Source organism: Sapajus apella, unplaced genomic scaffold, assembly GCF_009761245.1.
Source record: "Sapajus apella isolate SASKATOON/1434 unplaced genomic scaffold, GSC_monkey_1.0 scaffold55, whole genome shotgun sequence".
Classification (NCBI taxonomy): Eukaryota; Metazoa; Chordata; class Mammalia; order Primates; family Cebidae; genus Sapajus; species Sapajus apella.
The window spans coordinates 14681933-14701565 of NW_022436995.1; the positions used below are offsets into that span (position 1 = coordinate 14681933).

General features: G+C 51.8%; 1 protein-coding gene across 12 annotated transcripts in view; it reads left to right on the plus strand.

The window, feature by feature from the left end:
- The window catches only part of PML (promyelocytic leukemia), a 58001-nt gene that overhangs the window by 26428 nt on the left and 11940 nt on the right, over nt 1-19633 (plus strand). For 2 of the 12 annotated variants that reach the window (XM_032244789.1, XM_032244792.1), the window contains exons 3-7: nt 562-1142; nt 2553-2623; nt 10604-10747; nt 11187-11445; nt 12533-12585. In XM_032244789.1, coding sequence (XP_032100680.1) covers nt 562-1142; nt 2553-2623; nt 10604-10747; nt 11187-11445; nt 12533-12585 — 1108 coding nt within the window. Of the gene's footprint in view, nt 1-561; nt 1143-2552; nt 2624-3232; nt 4001-10603; nt 10748-11186; nt 11454-12532; nt 13025-13199; nt 14414-19633 lie in introns of those variants that run through there. The other 10 variants (XM_032244791.1, XM_032244790.1, XM_032244795.1 and 7 more) reach the window with 10 other exon arrangements.

A 19633-nucleotide genomic window follows, 5' to 3' on the forward strand; every position in this document is an offset into this window, starting at 1 on the left:
TTTGTATTGTTTTCCAGATTTTGAAATTGTTACTATAGTAACTTTTTATTTTTATTTTTTTTGAGATGGAGTCTCGCCTCGTTGCCAGGCTGAAGTGCAGTGGCGTGATCTCGGCTTACTGCAATCTCCACCTCTCCCGATTCTTCTGTCTAAACCCCCGCCCCCCAGTAGCTGGGACTCCAGGCATGCTCCACCACACCCGGCTAATTTTTTTTTTTTTTTTTTTTTTTTTTTTTTAGTAGAGACAGGGTTTCACCATGTTAGCCAGGATTCTTGCGATCTCCTGACCTCGTGATCCACACCCCTCGGCCTTCCAAAGTGCTGGGATTACAGACGTGAGCCACCATGCCCGGCCTACTGCTGTTATTTTTTATACTCATGTGTTATTGGTAGTTTGGATACTATCATCATAACCACAAACACCGAATTGGGAAAGGCGGGAACCCAGAAACATCCCATGATTCAAAGTCTGGTAATTTTGCAAGAGGAATTTAATAACGAACGTTTTAAGAGGAAGGAGTCAGGAGAGTCCTAACCTAGGCCGACCTTGTGTGTCCACAGCATCTACTGCCGAGGCTGTTCCAAGCCGCTGTGCTGCTCGTGCGCGCTCCTTGACAGCGGCCACAGCGAGCTAAAGTGCGACATCAGCGCGGAGATCCAGCAGCGACAGGAGGAGCTGGACGCCATGACGCAGGCGCTGCAGGAGCAGGACGGCGCCTTCGGCGCGGCGCACGCGCAGATGCACGCGGCCGTCGGCCAGCTGGGCCGCGCGCGCGCAGACACCGAGGCGCAGATCCGCGCGCGCGTGCGCCAGGTGGTAGCTCACGTGCAGGCGCAGGAGCGCGAGCTGCTGGAGGCGGTGGAGGCGCGGTACCAGCGCGACTACGAGGAGATGGCCAGCCGGCTGGGCCGCCTGGACGCTGTGCTGCAGCGCATCCGCACGGGCAGCGCGCTCGTGCAGAGGATGAAGTGCTACGCCTCGGACCAGGAGGTGCTGGACATGCACGGTTTCCTGCGCCGGGCGCTCTGCCGTCTGCGCCAGGAGGAGCCCCAGAGCCTGCAAGCCGCCGTGCGCACGGATGGCTTCGACGAGTTCAAGGTGCGCCTGCAGGACCTCATCTCCTGCATCACCCAGGGGACAGGTAAGCAAACGAGCCACCTTCCTGGGTGGTCTGTGCCTCGATGCTGCACCCTGGGGAAGGCGAGTCAGAAGAGATCATCTCCATTTAACAGAAATGGAAACTGGGTTTTTATTCAGTCTTTGGGGTTTGATATGCTCTTAGGTTCCAGGGTACAGGATAGGGGGAGATGAGGCTTTGAAGAGGGCTCCAGCCACCCAGAGGGGACACGTTTTACTAATTTACGAGGCTTTATGGATTGACCAAACGATGACTCACGGGGAACATGTGAAAGTTGAAAAACTGAGAATCAGACCTAGTATCATTTTGGCGCCGGAGGGACCAACCACGTCAGGAGGTTCTCTTTAGCCTCTTGTCTTGGAACAGAGAAGTCAATTGGGACCTGGGGTTAGCGCAGAAGTGGGCTAAGAAAACCTCCTGGGGATGGTTGAATGCCTACCCAAAACCATACAGTGGCTCAGTGGAGGGGATCCCTTGACTGCAGGATGACCTGCTGTCTGCCAACCTTTGTACACTCTGCCTAGTGTTGGGCACTTGAGAGGTAGGGAGACAGACCATTTCCTGATCTCAAGGAGCCAGAGCGACATCAAAGAGCTGGGGAATGAGACAGTGTTCAGCTCTGCAATCCAAATCTGGAAATTGTAGCGGCTCGGTATTAGCTGGAGGAGGGGGCTTTCAAAATAAGGGGTGGTGGGAGTACACAAGAGGGTCTCCGGGACTCTTTGACTAAATCTCTAAGCTGGAACGTGAGTTCTGAGCAGCTGGTATAGGATGTACTTATTGGGAAAGGGTAGGGAGGCTACAGAATCTGAAGGCACCTAAGCAGCTGCCAGTGACAGAGAGCTTACTTCTCCTGGAGCTGGTCATGGGTCTTAAAGGATACTCCTAGGGGGCCTAGACCTGTGCCTTCTCCACCTAGGCAGTGAGTGTTACCCATATCAAGGAAATGACCCCCCAGAGTTTACACAGCTTGCCTTGGGTGTTATAACTGGGCAATGGCAGAAAGAAGGGTTATTTTATTCCGAAGCAGAAGAGATTCAGATTAACAAAAACCAGCCTGCAGATAAGGAAGATCATGGAGGCCTCACGGTATGCAGAAAGTCGGTGGGTAACACTGGCTTTGTGATTGCACGCACTTAGCCTTGCTGGTGGCCCAGAGATGGAGAGGGGTGTACTTGGGGTTTGGAGCCAAAAGCAAGCACTCTAATGCCACCTCTCTTTCCCTTCTGGCTGGGTTCCTGCCCACTGCAGTTGAGAGAGCTCTCCTTCCAGCTGTACCCCCAGGCAGTTGTCCAGTGCTGTGGGATGCCCTGGAATATGGGTATACAGGAAAAGCAACAGGAACCTCCTCTCAATCACTGTCCCAGGTCAGGATGTTCTTGACCTGCCTGTGACCTTCTCTGTGTTCTACAGATGCAGCTGTATCCAAGAAAGCCAGGCCAGAGGCTGCCAGCACTGCCAGGGACCCTATTGATGTTGACCTGGTGAGATGGGTTTGAGATCTGAAGGGGAGGTGGTGGGACCCAGCAGGTCAGGCAGGTTGTGAGTCCTCCTGTCCCTGTGTCTGCAGGGAGAGTGTATGAGTGAGGGACAGCAGTTAAGGAAGGGTTGGCTGGCTGGCTGGCTCTAGGCTCCTAAATGCCGTAGTTGCTCTTGTTGGGCCATGAGCCAGGTTCAGTGGGGGTTAGATGCTTGGTAGACAGACGGCCACAGGTCAGGGCTCTGCAAAGGGAATTCCAGCATTAGATGGCATATGGGTACCTTCCAGCCATAAGAAACTATGGTTGTTAGATGTATGGTTAGATAAAAGGTCAGCAGCCCTGAGGGTTATTACAGATGTCCTCTCCCCTCCTGCGACCCTCCCCCACAATGTGTGAGCCTTCCTCTGGGGTCAGCATAGGTGAGCCTTCCCCCGCTCTTCCACTGCATGAGGTTCTTGGAAAGGAATGGGGAGTGGTGTCAGGAGTCAGATCTTAATCCCAGTTGCCTGGGTTCTGCTGGTGTGATTCCAGAACCACCATTCATGTCACAACAGAGTGACTCAGGGTTGGAAGGTACCCATGCCCCATCTAATGCTGGCGTTCCCTCTGCAGCACTTCTGACCTGTGGCTGTCCAGCTTTCATGCACCCATCTCCAGGGACAGGAAGCTTGCTCATTCTAGAGGCAGCTGCTCCCACCTCTGGACGGCTCTGACTTAGAAAGTGCTTCTCTGGGTGGAAATGCAGTGGTGTCCCTTTGACTTGCCCTCTTTGGCACTCACAAGTATGGCTCTTCTCCACCAGAAGAAGCATCCTCAGCTCCTTCCTGGACCTGGCATCTGGTCTCTTCCCCGACCTGGTCACTTAGGTTTAAGTGTGCCTGGCCCATCAAGGATCTGGCCCAGGACTGGCCAATCCTTCATGGACTGCAGGTCTTCTGGTGGCGGGTAGGGACCTAGCTTTTGCCATGGCATGACCCATAAGAGAGAGAGAGAGTGCTGTAGGTTGAGGTAATCAAGAGGCTTCCTGGAAGGGACAGGACTTAGAGTCTGAGAGTTTTAGAGCTAGGCAAGAGCATGGAGTTTAACCCCCTTTTTTTTTTACAGACGATGAAGCTAAGTCCCAGAAAGGCAATGTTACTTACCCAAGACTACACGCAGCAAGTTAGGGGCAGGACGAAAAGCTGACTCTTAACTGCCTTGGGTACTGCACTCCTATATACACAACTTCAAAAGTAAAAAGAGCACTTTAAAAAATTCATATATAGGTAACACATTCACATAGTCAGAAATAAAGACATAAAAAGTGATCAGTAGTGTCTTACTCCCACTTCAGCCCCCAGTTCACATACCTAAATATCTAGATTTTTAAAATTTCTTTTGAGACAGAGTCTCACTCTGTTGCCCAGGCTGGAGTGCGGTGACACAATCTTGGCTCACGTCAACCTCTGCCTGTTGGGTTCAAGCGATTCTCATGCCTCAACCTCCTGAGTAGCTGGGATTAGAGGTGTGTACCTACACGCCCAGCTAATTTTTTTGCATTTTTAGTAGAGATGGGGTTTTGCTATGTTGGCCGGGCTAGTCTCCAATGCCTGGTCTCAAGTGATCTACCCACCTCAGCCTCCCAAAAGTGCTGGGATTACAGGCATGAGCCACCATGTCCTGCCTTTGTTTTTATTTCTTATATATCCTTCCAGAATTTGCGTAATTACAAGCAAATATTATTATAGATATTTGCCTTTTGCATTGTATGTTTTGCAAAGTTCACATAATACTATGTACACATGGTATTGTACCAGAATTCTTATCCTAAGGTAGGGAGCTTCCTGATACCTTTTTGCAGTGGCATAATGGACTGTTGAATGGATATGGCAGGTTTTATGTAGCCAGTTCCTTGTTGCTGCACATGTAGGTTGTGTTGCTATTACAAACCATGCTACAGTGATTAATGTTCACAAATAAATAATATGAAGTCATAAGGCCGAGTGCAGTGGCTCACACCTGTACACCCAGGACCTTGGGACACTGAGGCGGGCAGATTGCTTGAGCCCAGGAATTTGCGACCAGCCTGGGCAACATGGTGAGACCCCGTTTCTACAAAAAGTATAAAAATCAGCTAGGTGTGGTGGCACGTGCCTATAATCCCAGGTACTCAGGAGACTGAGGTGGGAGGATCACCTGAGCCCAGGGAGTTGGAGGTTGCAGTGAGCCGTGATCACACCACTACACTACAGCCTGGGTAACAGAGTGAGACCCTGCCTCAAAAAACAAACAAAATCAGCTGCCCTTGGTCTTCAGACTCAGCTGAAGTGCCCTTGGTCTTCAGACTCAGCTGTCTTCCAGGTGCTAGTCATTGGTGAATGAATAGCAAGAGAACCTGCACTGTCTTGTGTGAAGGTCAAGGAATTTTGGGTCTTTGTCTTAATAAAACCAGAATAGACATGGCCTCTCACCATCAGCTATGAAGCAGCTTGAACTTGGACTACCAGAGGGTTGCCGTCTTTGCAAAGCCTCTGGCTTCAGTCCTTGCCTGGGTGTGGTGGTGGAGCTGAGGGAAGGAAGTAGGGGACACAGTGTGAGTGCAAGGATAGGTGAGGCAGGCACCGATGGCTGTCCCAAGGGAAAGTGGCTCCATCAGCCATGCCAGGAGAGAAGCAGCAGCTCTTGGGCCCGTATTTCTGCTTTAGAAGGCAGGAGTTGGGTATCTAGCTCCAGCGCTCATCCCTCAAAACTAATGGTTTGTTTCATTGCAACTATATGCCTGGAAGAGATGAAGAGAAAGCTCAGCAGGCTTCACTAGGATTGTTTGAGCGGAGTGGCTGCAGCTCGGGTGCTTTCCCTCCTCCTCTGTTTCTCATAGGCCTTTTGTAATCATGTTACAATACTTTAATGGAAAAAAATAAATTTATTATTTTAAAGCTATAAAAAATTATAAATCAGTCATTATGATTTTTTTTTTTCCTCTACTGAGCCCTCTGGTGTGTTCCCTGTTTTATTAAGGTGGATGGAGGGGTTGTCAGGGAGGTTGGGACAGAGGCAGAGAGGACGCCAGCCTGGTTTTCGGGGAGTTTGTGGCTTGTCTAGAAGAGGGTCTTTTATATACCAGCAGTTTGCACAGCCAGACCCCAGAAGGATAGAGAAGGAACTTTTAAACTCCTTTTTAAAAAAGTTTAATTGTGGTAAAATACATATAAAATACATCATCTTGACTCTTTCAAAATGTTCAGTTGAGTGTACACTGAGTGTACAGCTCTGTAGCACTGAGTACATTCACACCGCCAGGCAGCCCTCACCACCACCTGTTCCAGAACAATTTTCATTCTCCCAAGCTGGAACTCTGTCCGCATAAAAAAGCCACTCCCCAGGCTGCCTCCCCCAGGCTGCCTTCCCTCAGCCCTGGTGACTCTTGTCTACTTTCTGTCTCTATGATTTTCACTACTCTAGGTACCCCCCAGAAGTGGGATCACTCAGTATTTGTCCTTTTGTGACTAATTTTACTTAACACAATGTTCTCAAGGTACATCCATGTAGTGTGTGTCAGAATTTCCTTTCTTTTTTTTTTTTTTGAGATGGAGTCTTGCTCTGATGCCCAGGCTGGAGTGCAGTGGCATGATCTCAGCCCACTGCAACCTCTGCCTTCCAGGTTCAAGCGATTTTCCTGCCTCAGCCACTTGAGTAGCTGAGATTGCAGGCGCATGCCACCGTGCTTGGCTAATTGTTTTGTATTTTTAGCAGAGACGGGGTTTCACCATGTTGGTCAGGCTGGTCTCAAACTCCTGACCTCGGCTTCCACAGTGCTGGGATTACAGGTGTGAGCAACCACGCCCGGCCAGTTTCCTTTCTTTTTAAAGCTGAATGATAATATTCCATTTTGTGTATATTCCACATTCTGTTGATCCGTTCATCTATTGATGGACATTTGGGTTATTTCCATTTATCGGCTATTGTGAATATTACACTATGAACACAGGTGTACAAATATCTGGAGACCTTGCTTTCAATTATTTTGTGTGTTTACGCAGAAGTGGAATTGCTATAGCAATTCTATTTTTAATTTTCTTGGGGGCAATCACCATGCTGGTTTCCATTTCTTGATTGCACCATTTGATATTTCTACCAGCGCACTGTGTAAAGGTTTTGACTTCTCTACCGCCTGGCCAACATTTGTTATATTGTTTCTTTTTTTCTCTTAAATAAGTCATTCTAATGTGTGTGAGGTGGGTTAAACTCTTTTTTGACCTATCCTCTATTTAAAATTATATATATATATATATTTTACATCTTAACTTACAGTATATACATATATGCACACATTCCTATAGCTGAAGCAGAAGTTTTATGAAATAGGCCGGGTACAGTGGCTCACGCCTGTAATCCCAGCACTTTGGGAGGCTGAGAAGCTGATCACCTGAGGTCAGGAGTTCGAGACCAGCCCGGCCAACATGATGAAACCCTGTCTCTACTAAAAATACAAAAATTAGCCAGGCACAGTGGCGCGCACCTGTAATCCCAGCTACTCAGAAGGCTGAGGCAGGAGAATCGCTTGAATCCGGGAGGCAGTGGTTGCAGTGAGCCGAGATTGCACCGCTGCACTCCAGCCTGGGTAACCAGAGCGAGACTCTGCCTTTAAAAAAAAAAAGAAATTTTACAAAATAAATTATGGTTGTTACATGAGATGTACCCTAATAATTTCTATTCTATACTATTAATTTTGATACAAAAATGTTGGTCACGACCCACTAAATTGCTTTCATGGTTGGATCCACAAATGGGTCAGAAGCTGCCGTTTGAAAAACACTGGCCTTAAGAGTGATTGTAGACTTTCCTAGAGGCCTGGCAGAGACAGATCCTGGGAGATCATCTGTTCTCTCCCCTTCCCCAGACTCAGGCTCACACTCTCTAATCCAGAGGTCATTCTCCTTCTTTTTAAAGATGTTGAGAAAAAGAAAGGAAGGAAGGAAGGGAGAAGGGAAGGAAGTCAATCCATCATGACCAATGGTGTGGGAGCCCACGAGAAGGACCTGCCATGGGGTTCTGGTACCTGGCACACCCCCGAGCCGGTACTGTGCGGGAACCACCCCTGCCTTCACTCCCACACCCTGCAGCCTCTGTGGTGAGCCTCCTCACCCAGCCTCAGCTTCCCCGGGCGGTTCTCAGAAGGCCCACACAGGAGAGACAGAGCTTGTCCCCATGAGGAAGGCATATCTCTGCCACTCACGCATTTTCAACAATCAGTCCAATGAATGCTTCATTTTCACATAAGACAGAAAGATGGTGGGGAGGGATGTAAAAGACTCAGCGAGTAAAGAAAATGAAGAGCATGTGGGGGCAGGAAGAGGCCTCCATTTCAAGTCACTGGATTTGGCTGGGCATGGTGCCTCACGCCTGCAATCCCAACACTTTGGGAGGCTGAGGCAGAAGGATTACCTGAGGTCAGGAGTTTGAGACCAGCCTGGCCAACATGGTGAAACCCCATCTCTACTAAAAATACAAAAATTATTGGGCATGGAGGTATGGGCCTATAATCCCAGCTACTTGGGAGGCTGAGGCAGGAGAATGGCTTGAACCCAGAAAGCGGAGGTTACAGTGAGCCAAGATCATGCCACTGCACTGTAGCCTGGGCAACAGATTGAGACTCTATCTCAGAAAAAAAAAAAAGAAACCAACAAAACCAAACCACTGGATTCAAGCCAGGCCAGGGTTCCTGAGGTGTATAACCTTAGGAAATCACTTCACCTCTCTCTGACTCCGTTTCCTTCTCTGAAGATTGGCAATGATCATAGTATGGTACCCACTTTTTTGTAACTCTCATTTTTATGGCAATAAAATTCATATAAAATTCACCATTTTAACTCTCTTGAAGTATGCAATTTAGTAGTAGTACATTTATAATCTTTTTAAAAATTTTTATTTTTTTTCTTTGCAGCTCCAGCTCAAATGATTAAGTTTTTTTCTTTTTAATTTTCAGAGATGAGGTCTTGCTAGGCTGCCCAGATGGGAGGGTCAGGTGATTCCCCCACCTCAGCCTCCTGTACTTTCATAATCTTGCACAGGCCTTGCCACCTATCTGGCCCCAGAATATTGTTATCACCCCAAAAGGGAACCTCTCACCCATGAAGCAGTCAGTCCCATTTCTCCCTCCCCCATCTCCTGGCAGCCATCAGTCTGCTTTCTCTGTCTATGGATTTAGCAACTCTGGACATTGCATGTAAATGGATTATTCAATGTATATTTTGTGTCTGGCTTCTTTTTTTAAAAAAATTAGTTTATTATTTTATTATTGTTTGAGACAGAGTCTCACTCTGTCCCCAGGTTGGAGTACAGTAGCACAGTCTCAGCTCACTGGAATGTCCACCTCCTGGGCTCAGCAGTTCTCCTGCCTCAGCCTCCCAGCTAGCTGGGACTACAGGTGTGTGCCACCATGCCCAGCTGATTTTTGTATTTTTAGTAGAGATGGGGTTTCGCCATGTTGGCCAGGCTGGTCTGGAACTCCTGGCCACAAATGATCCACCACCTCGGCCTCCCAAAGTGCTGAGATTACAGGCATGAGCCACCATGCCCAGCTGGCTTCTTTCATTGAACGTAATATGTTCAAGGCTCATCCATGTTGTGTATATCAGTATGCCATTCCTTTTTATGGCTGAATAATATTCCGTCACGTGGCTATGCCACATTTTGTTTACTCATCAGTTGATGGATATTTAGTTGTTTTACCTTTTGGCTATTGTGAATAGCGCTGCTCTGAACATTCACGTGCAAGCTTCTATTTAAACATCTGTTTTCCCTTCTTTTGGGTGCATACCTGGGATAGAATTGCTGGGTCATATGGTAATTCTACATTTAATTTTTTTTTTTTTTTTTTGAGACGGAGTTTCGCTCTTGTTGCCCAGGCTGGAGTGCAATGGCGCGATCTCGGCTCACCGCAACCTCCGCCTCCTGGGTTCAGGCAATTCTCCTGCCTCAGCCTCCTGAGTCGCTGGGATTACAGGCATGCGCCACCATGCCCAGCTGATTTTTTGTATTTTTAGTAGAGACGGGGTTTCACCATGTCGACCAGGATGGTCTCGATCTCTTGACCTCGTGATCCACCCGCCTCGGCCTCCCAAGGTGCTGGGATTACAGGCGTGAGCCACCGCGCCCGGCCCTACATTTAATTTTTTAAGGAACTGCCTCCATTTCATTTGGAGATAGCTATATGAAGCACTCAGCATGTGCCTGGCGTCATCAATTTAACATCATCAATGGCATTTTCTAAGTGCCAGTCATTTCATGTTTTACTTGTATTAACACATTTCATCCACATTACCATATGAGATCGATGTTATTATTCCCATTTAAAGAGCGGGACAGAGGCCCAAATAGTTTTAAGCAATTCATCCAACTTGTGTAGTAGCTGACCCAGGTAGAGTTAAGACTGAGAGGCAGAGATAAGGTCCGAGGGAGGCCAGTTTCAGCTCAGTGGGAGGATTTTCTCACCGTTCCAGGAGCTGCTTTCGCCAGTAGTGAGGTGTGTCCCTGGAGGTGTGTGTGTAAGCTGGACCAGTTACTGAGCATGCCCTGAGTTGGGCAGTGTGATTCCTGGGGTACCTTCAAGCCCTGTTACAACACACCAGAACCAAAGCAGTCCCCAGGCACCAGTAACTCAGAGTTGGAAGGAGGTGATGCCAGGTGTGGTGGCTCATGCCTGTAATCCCAGCACTTTGGGAGGCTGAGACCAGAGAATTGCTCAAGCCCAGGAGTTCAAGACCAGCCTGGGCAACAGAGTGAGACCCTGTCTCTACAATTTTTTTTTTTTCTTTAAAGAAGGAGGTGATGTGATAGAGAGTTTGGAGGACTTCTTGTCCCCAGTGAGCTCGGAGCTTTGAGTCAGGGAGCCTGAACCTGTGAGTGGGTGAGCCCCAGGGATTGGGCCAACCACAGGTCTGGGGTACCTGGCCCTGGGGCTGCTGCCTCGTCATTTCTGACCCAATTTTCCCAACTTTGCAGCCCGAGGAGGCAGAGAGAGTGAAGCCCCAGGCCCAGGCCCTGGGGCTGGCTGAAGCCCAACCTGTGGCTGTGGTACAGTCAGTCCCTGGGGCACACCCCGTGCCAGTGCACGCCTTCTCCATCAAGGGCCCTTCCTACAGAGAGGTAAGGTTCTCCCCAGCCCCGGCCTCCCCTCCTGAAGGCCTGGATTCCACCAGGAAAGTGAGGTGGTGCCGGGAGGGAATCCAGGCCTTCATCAGATCAGCTCTTCGTGGGGAAGTGTTCGCTCAGCGCCTACTCTGTGCTGTCCCCTGTTCTTGGCTGTCTGGTCAGGGAGCTCCCCGTAAGCATGGGCCACTTCCAGCACAGCAGGGGTGCTGAGACACTCAGGGCTGTCAGAGGCCAGCAGAGACTGGTAGACAGCAGATGGTGCCAGCTTGGGAAGGCTTCCTGTCTGAAGAGAGACATGATCTACATGGCTGAGGGCAGAGGAGAGGGGACAGCAGGAGCAAAAGGGTGGCCACAAGCCCCTGGCACCCAGGGCAGGCTGTGCCCACTCACCCCTGGAGGCACCTGACCTGGCTTTGTGACTCCCTCTGTGCAGGAGGTCTCCAATACAACCACAGGCCAGAAGAGGAAGAGCATTCAGACCCAGTGCCCCAGGAAGGTCATCAAGATGGAGTCTGAGGAGGGGAAGGAGGCGAGGTTGGCTCGGAGCTCTCCTGAGCAGCCCAGGCCTAGCACCTCCAAGGCAGTCTCGCCACCCCACCTGGATGGGCCGCCCAGCGCCGGGAGCCCCGACATAGGAAGTGAGGTCGTCCTGCCCAACAGCAACCATGTGGCCAGTGGCGCCGGGGAGGCAGGTAGGGAGGTGGGTAGGGCAGTGGCCTGTGTGCGGCTTGCCAGGGTCTGGGTGGGGCCCCTCTTCTGTATTTTGGCTCCATCCAGAAAGCCCAAAGCCAACAGGAGTCCCTTATTCCCACTGAGTAAGGCAGGGAAAGTTCACAGTGTGCGTGGGGGTGAGGGTGGATACAGCTTACCATGTGCTTTGCCATGATTAAGGTGTGGGGAGCCTGTCAGGCTAAAATGCACAGTTCTATGAGTCCTTTGCCCAAAACACTAACCTAACAGTGCCCAGCACCGTGCCACTGCGCAGGGCAGGTCTCCACAAGAAATGTTTGCTGGCAGAGGCCTCGCACACTCCCAGAGGGCTTGAGCACACCATCACAGGAAACTGGACTCCCCGTGACCTTAACTGTGCCCTCCCAGTCCACACCCATCATTTACCCAGGTGTTTCTGCAAAGGCCACCTACCGAGTGTCTCATTTGTCTGAGTTATCCTCTGCGGACACTGCCAGGCAGGGAGTCAGCTGGACAGGAGTTGAGGTCAACCCAGAGAAATCTGGAACAAGAGTTCTTCCTGGATCTCTTCACCCAGACTGCAGCTTTGTTCTTCATCCTAGATCCCAGACTCACCCCCAGCCCTGATCACACACCAAGCATTGACTGATACTCCTTACCCACAGATGCTATTGGTAATCAATGGGTTTTGATTAACTAAATGAGGCATCTTTTAAGTCTAGACATCCCAGCTGATGGAGCTGAGAAGTGGGTCAAACCGCTGTGCTTCTTTAGGATTGCAGAAGGTTCCAGACCAGGTGGTGGTTGTCAGGCCTCCTGTGCCGGAGCCAACTCTGATTGCTGGGCAAATAACTTAATTGAATATTCATAGATAAGGCACAGCAAGAAATGATGGAAACCCAATTGTGAATTACATCCAAACGCAAAGCAGATTCACACTGGCATACACAGTGGGTGTTCCCATCCCCCTGCGGGGCATCCGTTGTCCTCAGCGCACTGGCCTGAAGGGATTCCCATAGGTGCACACCCACACCCCTCCCAGCGTGTGTCCTAGGCAGTGCGTAATTCGGCACCCCTTCCCCGTTTCAGAGGAGCGCATTGTGGTGATCAGCAGCTCGGACGACTCAGATGCCGAAAACTCGGTGAGTGGCCCAGAAGTTCAGCCCAGGACTCCTGCCTAACCCCATTTCAGGTCCCAAGGGGCACAGCCACAGCAGGTGACTCTCAGATCTGCCTACGCTGGGGCAGTTTTCCAGTGAGGCAGTGAGTCCCAAGCTGTGCTAAGGACAGTCTCCAAATGCCAGCTGCATGCTTGGACCACCCCAGCCCTCCCACCACACCGGGGCAGGGGCCTTCAGTAGCCATATGTACTCCTCCTAAATGCTGATCGTGTGCGTCCAGAACCCCGACTCTTTTCCGGAATGTCCAGGGCCTTTTTCTGGAGCTCCCTTATGCATTTTCTGTCCTCTGAGTCCTCAGTGAGGAGGGCTGGACAAGAATCCATTTCCTGGTTAATTGCAGCCAGTGGGGGCCAGTGAAGGGGCGTGAGGCCACGGGGGAGCTGTACAGAGGCCAAACAAAGTTCTTTCTACCCATGTAAGAAAGAACTGTAAATCCATTCCACACTGAAACAAGTGGCCTCATGGGTAGTGACCCTTCTGTCCCTGGAGGTTTATTACTAGAGGCTGGGCTGTCACTGGTCCAGGGGAAAAGGGGATCTGAATGGAGTGAAAGGATGGACTGGGTGGCCCCTGAGGTCTCTTCCAGCCCTCAGTCTGAGGTTCTGTATTGGAAAGTGCATGGAGCCCATGGAGACCGCCGAGCCACAGTCCCCGCCAGCCCAGTCCCTGCTGAGAGCACAAGAAGCCTCCGTCCTGCCGCGTGGTACGTGCTGTCCCCCAGCTTCACCTCCCCACCAGCCCACTGAGCAGGCTGCGGTTCCCGACACTGAACCTCAGAGCCAGCCTGCCGGTCACCAGGAGCGCCCTGCTGTCCACCGTGGGATCCGCCACCTGTTGTGCAGAGCACAGAGAGCCATCCGCCTTCGCCATGCCCTCCACTTGCACCCTCGATTGCATCGGGCCCCCCTTCGGACTTGGTCTCACCACATGGTCCAGGCCAACACTCCTGCCACCACAGGGCCCCTCAACCATCCTGCCAGTGTCCAGGAACATCCTGCCCAGCTGCAAAGGGCCATCAGCCCATCCTGCCGGATACGAGGGGTCGTGAGAACCCGCAGCCGCTTCCCCCGGGGCTCCTCTCATTTATCCCAGTGGCTCACCCACTTCTTTGCCCTCCCTTTCTCTGTGGCTCCCCAGCTTGTCATTTCTTCCGTGGTGGGGGCAGGGGGAGGCAGAGCCCAGACTCTTGGAGCAGGTGTTCCCCATGGGGATTCTGACAGAGGCCACATGGAAGCCCCCCAAGTCCAAGTTCCTCGGGAAGCCTCTCCAATTACAATCCCACCACCCTGTTCCCCAGAAAGGCCTCCCATCAGCCCAGTCCCAGGGCCCCGTCAAGCAGGCCTCTGAGCGTACCACCCCTCTCTTGTAACCTTGCAGCCAATACCCCTGCCCAGCCCCTGAGCTGCCTCCTCCAGCCTATGCTCTTAAAGGCCCTGGAGAGTAGGCATTCATTAATTCTTGGTTAAAGAATGAATGAATGAATGAATGGCTACGAATGGACCTCTGGGTAGGGAGACTTGGGTCTTCTCTGGCTGAGAGGGGAAGGCTAAGGCATGGCTGAGATTCAGGCCACCATTCCAGGCCTCTTTGCCCAAGGAGGAAGCTTCTCTCACCCCTGCACCCTCCTCTGCTCTGAGTCCCTAGCCAACAGCACAGCCCTCCATGCCCCGTCCCCCACCCTAAGCCTTGCCACAGGGCCTTTGCCAGGATCTAAGCCCATTAGCACAGGGACTGGCTATCCCAAGACCTGGCAGACATGGCTGCTCAATAAACACTTGTTGAACCATCACCCTTGCGAACCCTTATTCCACGACCATCACGTTCTCTGATGGGTCCCGCTCCTCTCTGCAGGCTGCTCTGGTCTCTTCCCTACACTGGAACTTGGTTCTCCTCTGGGGATGCCATGTCCCCTTCCCTCCCACACTCATGGGTATCAGAGGTGGGAGGTGGGGTCAAGGCCCTGTGCTTTCTGGACTGTTCGAGCCCCCTTCTGGCTGCCTGGTAAGATCCTCTGTGCCTCTGAGGATCCTCTGTCCTTCTCGGGAGGTGGGAGGGACCCATGATCCCCAAGCTCATCTCCGACACCCACCTGCTCCCCCTCACTGAGGGCAGCCTTGAGCATCTGCCTCCCAGATTTCTTCTCCTTGCCCAGGTCCTGCCTTCCTGTTGGGTGACTTCTGTGTCCACCACCCCGCCTGCCATTCCTTGATCTTTCAGGGGCCATCACCCCATTCGCCTATCAGCCACTTGCCCCATGGATGTGCCCTGCACCTCACCATCACCAAGCACTGTCGGTCCCTGCACCTCGCCATCACCGAGCACTGTCGGTCCCTCAGCCGGCCCCCTCGGACTCTGACAGCAGCCTCCTGTTCCTTGAGCTCTCAGTCCTGCCTTTGCCTCTGTCCAGCCCCGCGCACTCCCCATTTCATCCCATCTTTCATCAGAATCGCACCTCCCTGCCCAGCAGAAAATCCTGGAAGGACTCAGGCGCTTGGTGCCTCAGTGCTGCCACCTGGAGGCCAAGATCCGCGGGAGAGAAGCCACACATCGGGGAAAACTAGGAGTGATTGCCTGTAACTGCTAAGGGCTCCTCGGCGCTCTGTCCAGCACGTCCTTCCGCTCTGCACGGCAGCCCCCACCTGCCTTTCCTCACTCTGGGCCCTTGTCCCAGCTCACCCTCAGCTGGTGGTGGCACCTTCTGCTCCAGGGAGAAGACAGCAGCTCTCCAATGGCATAGGGACAGTTGATATCTTGCTCTTTATGTACAGATTTATCTGTCCCCATCACATCTCTTCCCTGCCCCTCCCGTTAGGGTGGAAGGGATGTCCGCCTGCCTCCAGGACTCACCCTGTGTCCTGGCCCCACCCGCTGACCCCCTGGGAGCCTCACTCCTCCTCCTCATCTCTTACATCTTCTAATGCATCCACTGCCTTCTGAACGAAACACCCTGAATGAGGTCTTTCTCATCTCAGAAAACGCCACCCACTTCCCTCTTGAGTTATTGGCTCCCCTTCCTCTGCTCTCCTGGTTTACACTTCAGCCCCCTCCTTGCTCCTTCACCCCACCTCCTGCGCTTCCCCACCAGCACCAGGGTGGCCTCCACCGCTCTCGTCACAGTGTCTTGTATAGTCACTATTCTTGACCAGCGCCGGGCACCCTCCTGGAGAGATTGCCTGTTTGGGTGCAGGGGATTTTGCTCCTGCAGCTCTGGGCACCCCTCCCTCTCCTCTGCAGGCTCTGTTCTGTCTTGGGCATGGGGCGTCTCCAGCTTTGCTGCTGGCCCTCTCCTCTTCTCAGTCTGTGTATTCTCCCAGGTGTTCTCAGCCACACCCCTGACTTCAGTTACTGCCCAGGGGTAGCTGATACCCAGTGCTTGCTCCTGCCCGCCAGACCAGCATGGCCAGTGACCTTCCACAGCTCCGCATGGACGCCCCATAGGTACCTCAAACTCAGCACCTCCTCCCCTCTTAGTGGCTCGCCCCACTCTCTGCTCTGCGGCACAAGCTGAGACCCCAGAGCCACCCAGGGAACCCCCCTTTTGATTATTCGTCACATCCAAACGGTTACTGAGTCTTGTCTTTCTAAATTCCTCTGAAGTTTGGGCACTTCTTTCCATCCCATAATCTTGGTAAAATTAAAGCTACCACTGACCCTGGGTAGAGGCAGAAGCCTAGGAAGGAAAGGTGGAGAACAGCATTGCAATGCCAGCAGTCCCCCCAGACGGCGTGGAGAGTCAAGCAGAGGGACTGCAGCAGTATTGGGGGGGGGACAGGGACTATCTAGTGCTCAGCTGTCAGCAAGGAGTCATTAAGGGCTGTCCAGGGAATTAAGGAAGGGGGTAAAATCACATGTCAGGTGACGATGAATTAAACACCTCAGAGCTCATATCAGAGAGCAGGCCTGGAGGTGTGGGGAGAGAGCCAGAGGACTGCTTTCCCATATGTAGCTTTCAGGTACATGTTTTTTTTTTGTTTTTTGTTTTTTTTTTTTTTTTTGAGACGGAGTTTCACTCATGTTACCCAGGCTGGAGTGCAATGGCGCGATCTCGGCTCACCGCAACCTCCGCCTCCTGGGTTCAGGCAATTCTCCTGCCTCAGCCTCCAGAGTAGCTGGGATTACAGGCACGCACCACCATGCCCAGCTAATTTTTTGTATTTTTAGTAGAGACGTGGTTTCACCATGTTGACCAGGATGGTCTCGATCTCTTGACCTCGTGATCCACCCGCCTCGGCCTCCCAAAGTGCTGGGATTACAGGCTTGAGCCACCGCGCCCGGCCCTCAGGTACATGTTTTAAACATCGTTACAGGAGTCCCAAACTTCAGAAAATACATTTTAAAACCCCAACCAATGAGGTCCCCCTATGCATTTCTCACCCAACTTCTGGGTCCTTTCCAAACTTCTGGTACCCCTAGAGTACCTGCAGCACCCCACTGCAAATTCCTCCTCCCCAGCATGTTGGGGGGTGATAGTTCCAAGGTGACCCCGGCTCCCACCTAACCCGTCCTCCCCAGCTTTGCAGCTTTCATCCAGCCTTGCAGTGAGGCCAGTTGCAGAATACTGGCCTGCTACAATATTACACTTTCCAAGTGTATCAGGGCGTGTTGGGGCCCCTCCCTTGAGCCTCAGCTGTGGCCTTGGGATTCAGTGAGACACTGCTTGTGCAAGGAGCGAGAGGCAGGAGGGCATAGTCGTGGGGTGGAGCGCTGAGTCTCCCAGGCCTGGCTGTGGAGTACCTGGGGTGAGGACTTGGCTTAAAAACTTTCAGAGTGGGTCAGCAACACGCCTGCCCTGGGCCCCTGCTTTAGGATAGGTGTTCTCACCCACTCTTGTGACAGATGACTGGCTCCGGTGCCTCGGTGGCAGCAGCCACAGGAGGGGGTCACAGCGAGGGGGCAGCCTGTGGCAGAAGTGGCAGTAGTGACGGCAGAGGAAGGGAGGAATGTGGGGAATGGCTGATCCACGGGAGGGGCCGTGGCACTGGTGAGTGTGCATCTGAGAAAATGAAACAGACGTGCTGGCCTAGAGGCGGGAGCCAGGCCGGAGGGCAGCAGGGGCGCAGGCCAGCCGAGTTGATGGTCCAGTTCACGGACACGTGTGCAGTATTCATGGGGCCTTGGAGGCTTTGCAAGAGCTGGGGTTTTGTGTCTGCAAAAAGACAGTGATGCATGTGTCTTGCCAAAGTGATCCCAGCTGTCGCTGATGCTTAAGTGCTCAGCAAGTTCTTCAGGAGCTTGAGGGTTCTTGATAAGTATGAATGTCAGAGGCTGTGTATCTTCCAGAAGCTGGATGCTGACTATCAGAGAGTTTGGCTTGTGGTGGTTTGGCTGATGAGCAAATCGAATGAATCCGTGATAAGGACAATTGTTCTCAAGCTGGCTATGCACTGGGGAGTTTTCCCAGCTACAGTTTCCTAGGTCTCACACCCTAGGAATTCTAATGGAGTCAGTCTTGGGTGCAGCCTGGGCTTCGAGAGTGGTTTTTTTTTTTTTTTTTTTTTTTTAAGCTATGAATGCCTAGCCAAAGTCAAGAACCACTGAATCGGGTTCAATGCATGTCTGCGGTAGAGGAGTGCTGCTCATTTGTCTGTAGATGTAGCGGTCTTGAACGCAGGTGACGTTTTCATACTGGGGTGTGACTCAGCAGTGGAGAGGAAAGGCTGGATCTTCCCTGATGCACCTCCTAGACTTTTGGAAGGTGATGACTATGCCAATCCAGCCACTACCTCCGAGCACCCCTGGGATGACTGTTAGAGCTGCTGTGTTGAGTTGGAATGCAGCTGACCTGGTCAGGCCGTGAGATCTATGTGGAAGGGGAGCGAGACTGGTGTCGCTCATAAACCAGATTGCGTGTATATCCAAGTTGCATGTATATCCTGAAAAAATCCTAGCTCTCACAGGGCTCAGCCTGAATGCAGTTTTGCATTCAAAGAAACAATGTCCATTAACCAAGTATAATAAAGAAATAAGTCCCAGTATTTACGGGCATCTTTTGAAAGAACATTAAAGGTAATCCAGCTCATAACCCCAGCAGCACTTCTTCAGTCGCTCTTCCCCTTTTCTTTGTTGCCTGGCATCTCCCACTCCATAGCAAAGCTTTCCCCCTTCCTTCCCGGTCCTCGCATGCAGGCTCAAAGCTGTTTCCCATCCACTTTCTTCCGTCCCCCTTCCTTTTCTCTTCCAAGCAAATCTAAGCCTTTTCCAGTGACTGTCCCTCTCTATGCTCCCCTGACACCCAATTATCCTTATTTGTGGAATAAGGCCAAGGTGTGGGGTCTAGGGGCAGAACGGGAGAGTCTCCCCTAGTGAGCAGGGAAGGGAGAATGTCCCGCACTGGCCACTATGTCTGATGGCCCTGCTGGCAAACGTGAGTCTTGTTTAAATGCACCTGTACTTCCCAGACGCGATGCTGGTGTTTAAGGTGGGGCAGGGGAGGACTGCCGGTTTACAGCCGGCTGGAGTTCCAGTGAGACCAACTCCTTGGGTGGCCATACTTTATGGAAATCTCTAAGGCAAGAGGAATTTTGGAGGAAGTGAGTCAGGGCTGAAAGATCCAGCCTCTCCTCCATTAACAAGCTCGGTGGAAAGGGGGTGTCCTTTTATGAAGGAAACCAGGAGAGGTTTTTTAGAGAAGGCAGCTCCAGTAAGTTTAGGACGAAGGACATTTCCCTGGCCCCAGGACAATGGAAGGCTCTAAAAATGAGGTGCTAGTGGCTGCCATAAACGACTCTGCTGTAAAGATGGGAGAGGTGGCCTGCAGAGACAGCGCTGTGGCTCTCAGGGAACTCTGCTCTTGGAAGGGCAGATCTGAAGTCGAGGAGGAGGATATTGCCCAGAGATTTGTGAAGGCACTGGGGAACACAAAGGGGCATTTGCCGTTACGTTTGGAGCAGGAAGAAGAACAAAAAAGAGAAAGTCCTGTGTACCATGTCAGTGGATGGCAGCATGGACTCAGCCTCAGCTATGGGCACCAGGGATCTGAACCAAGGAAGACTCAGAAGGGGAGCCCAGC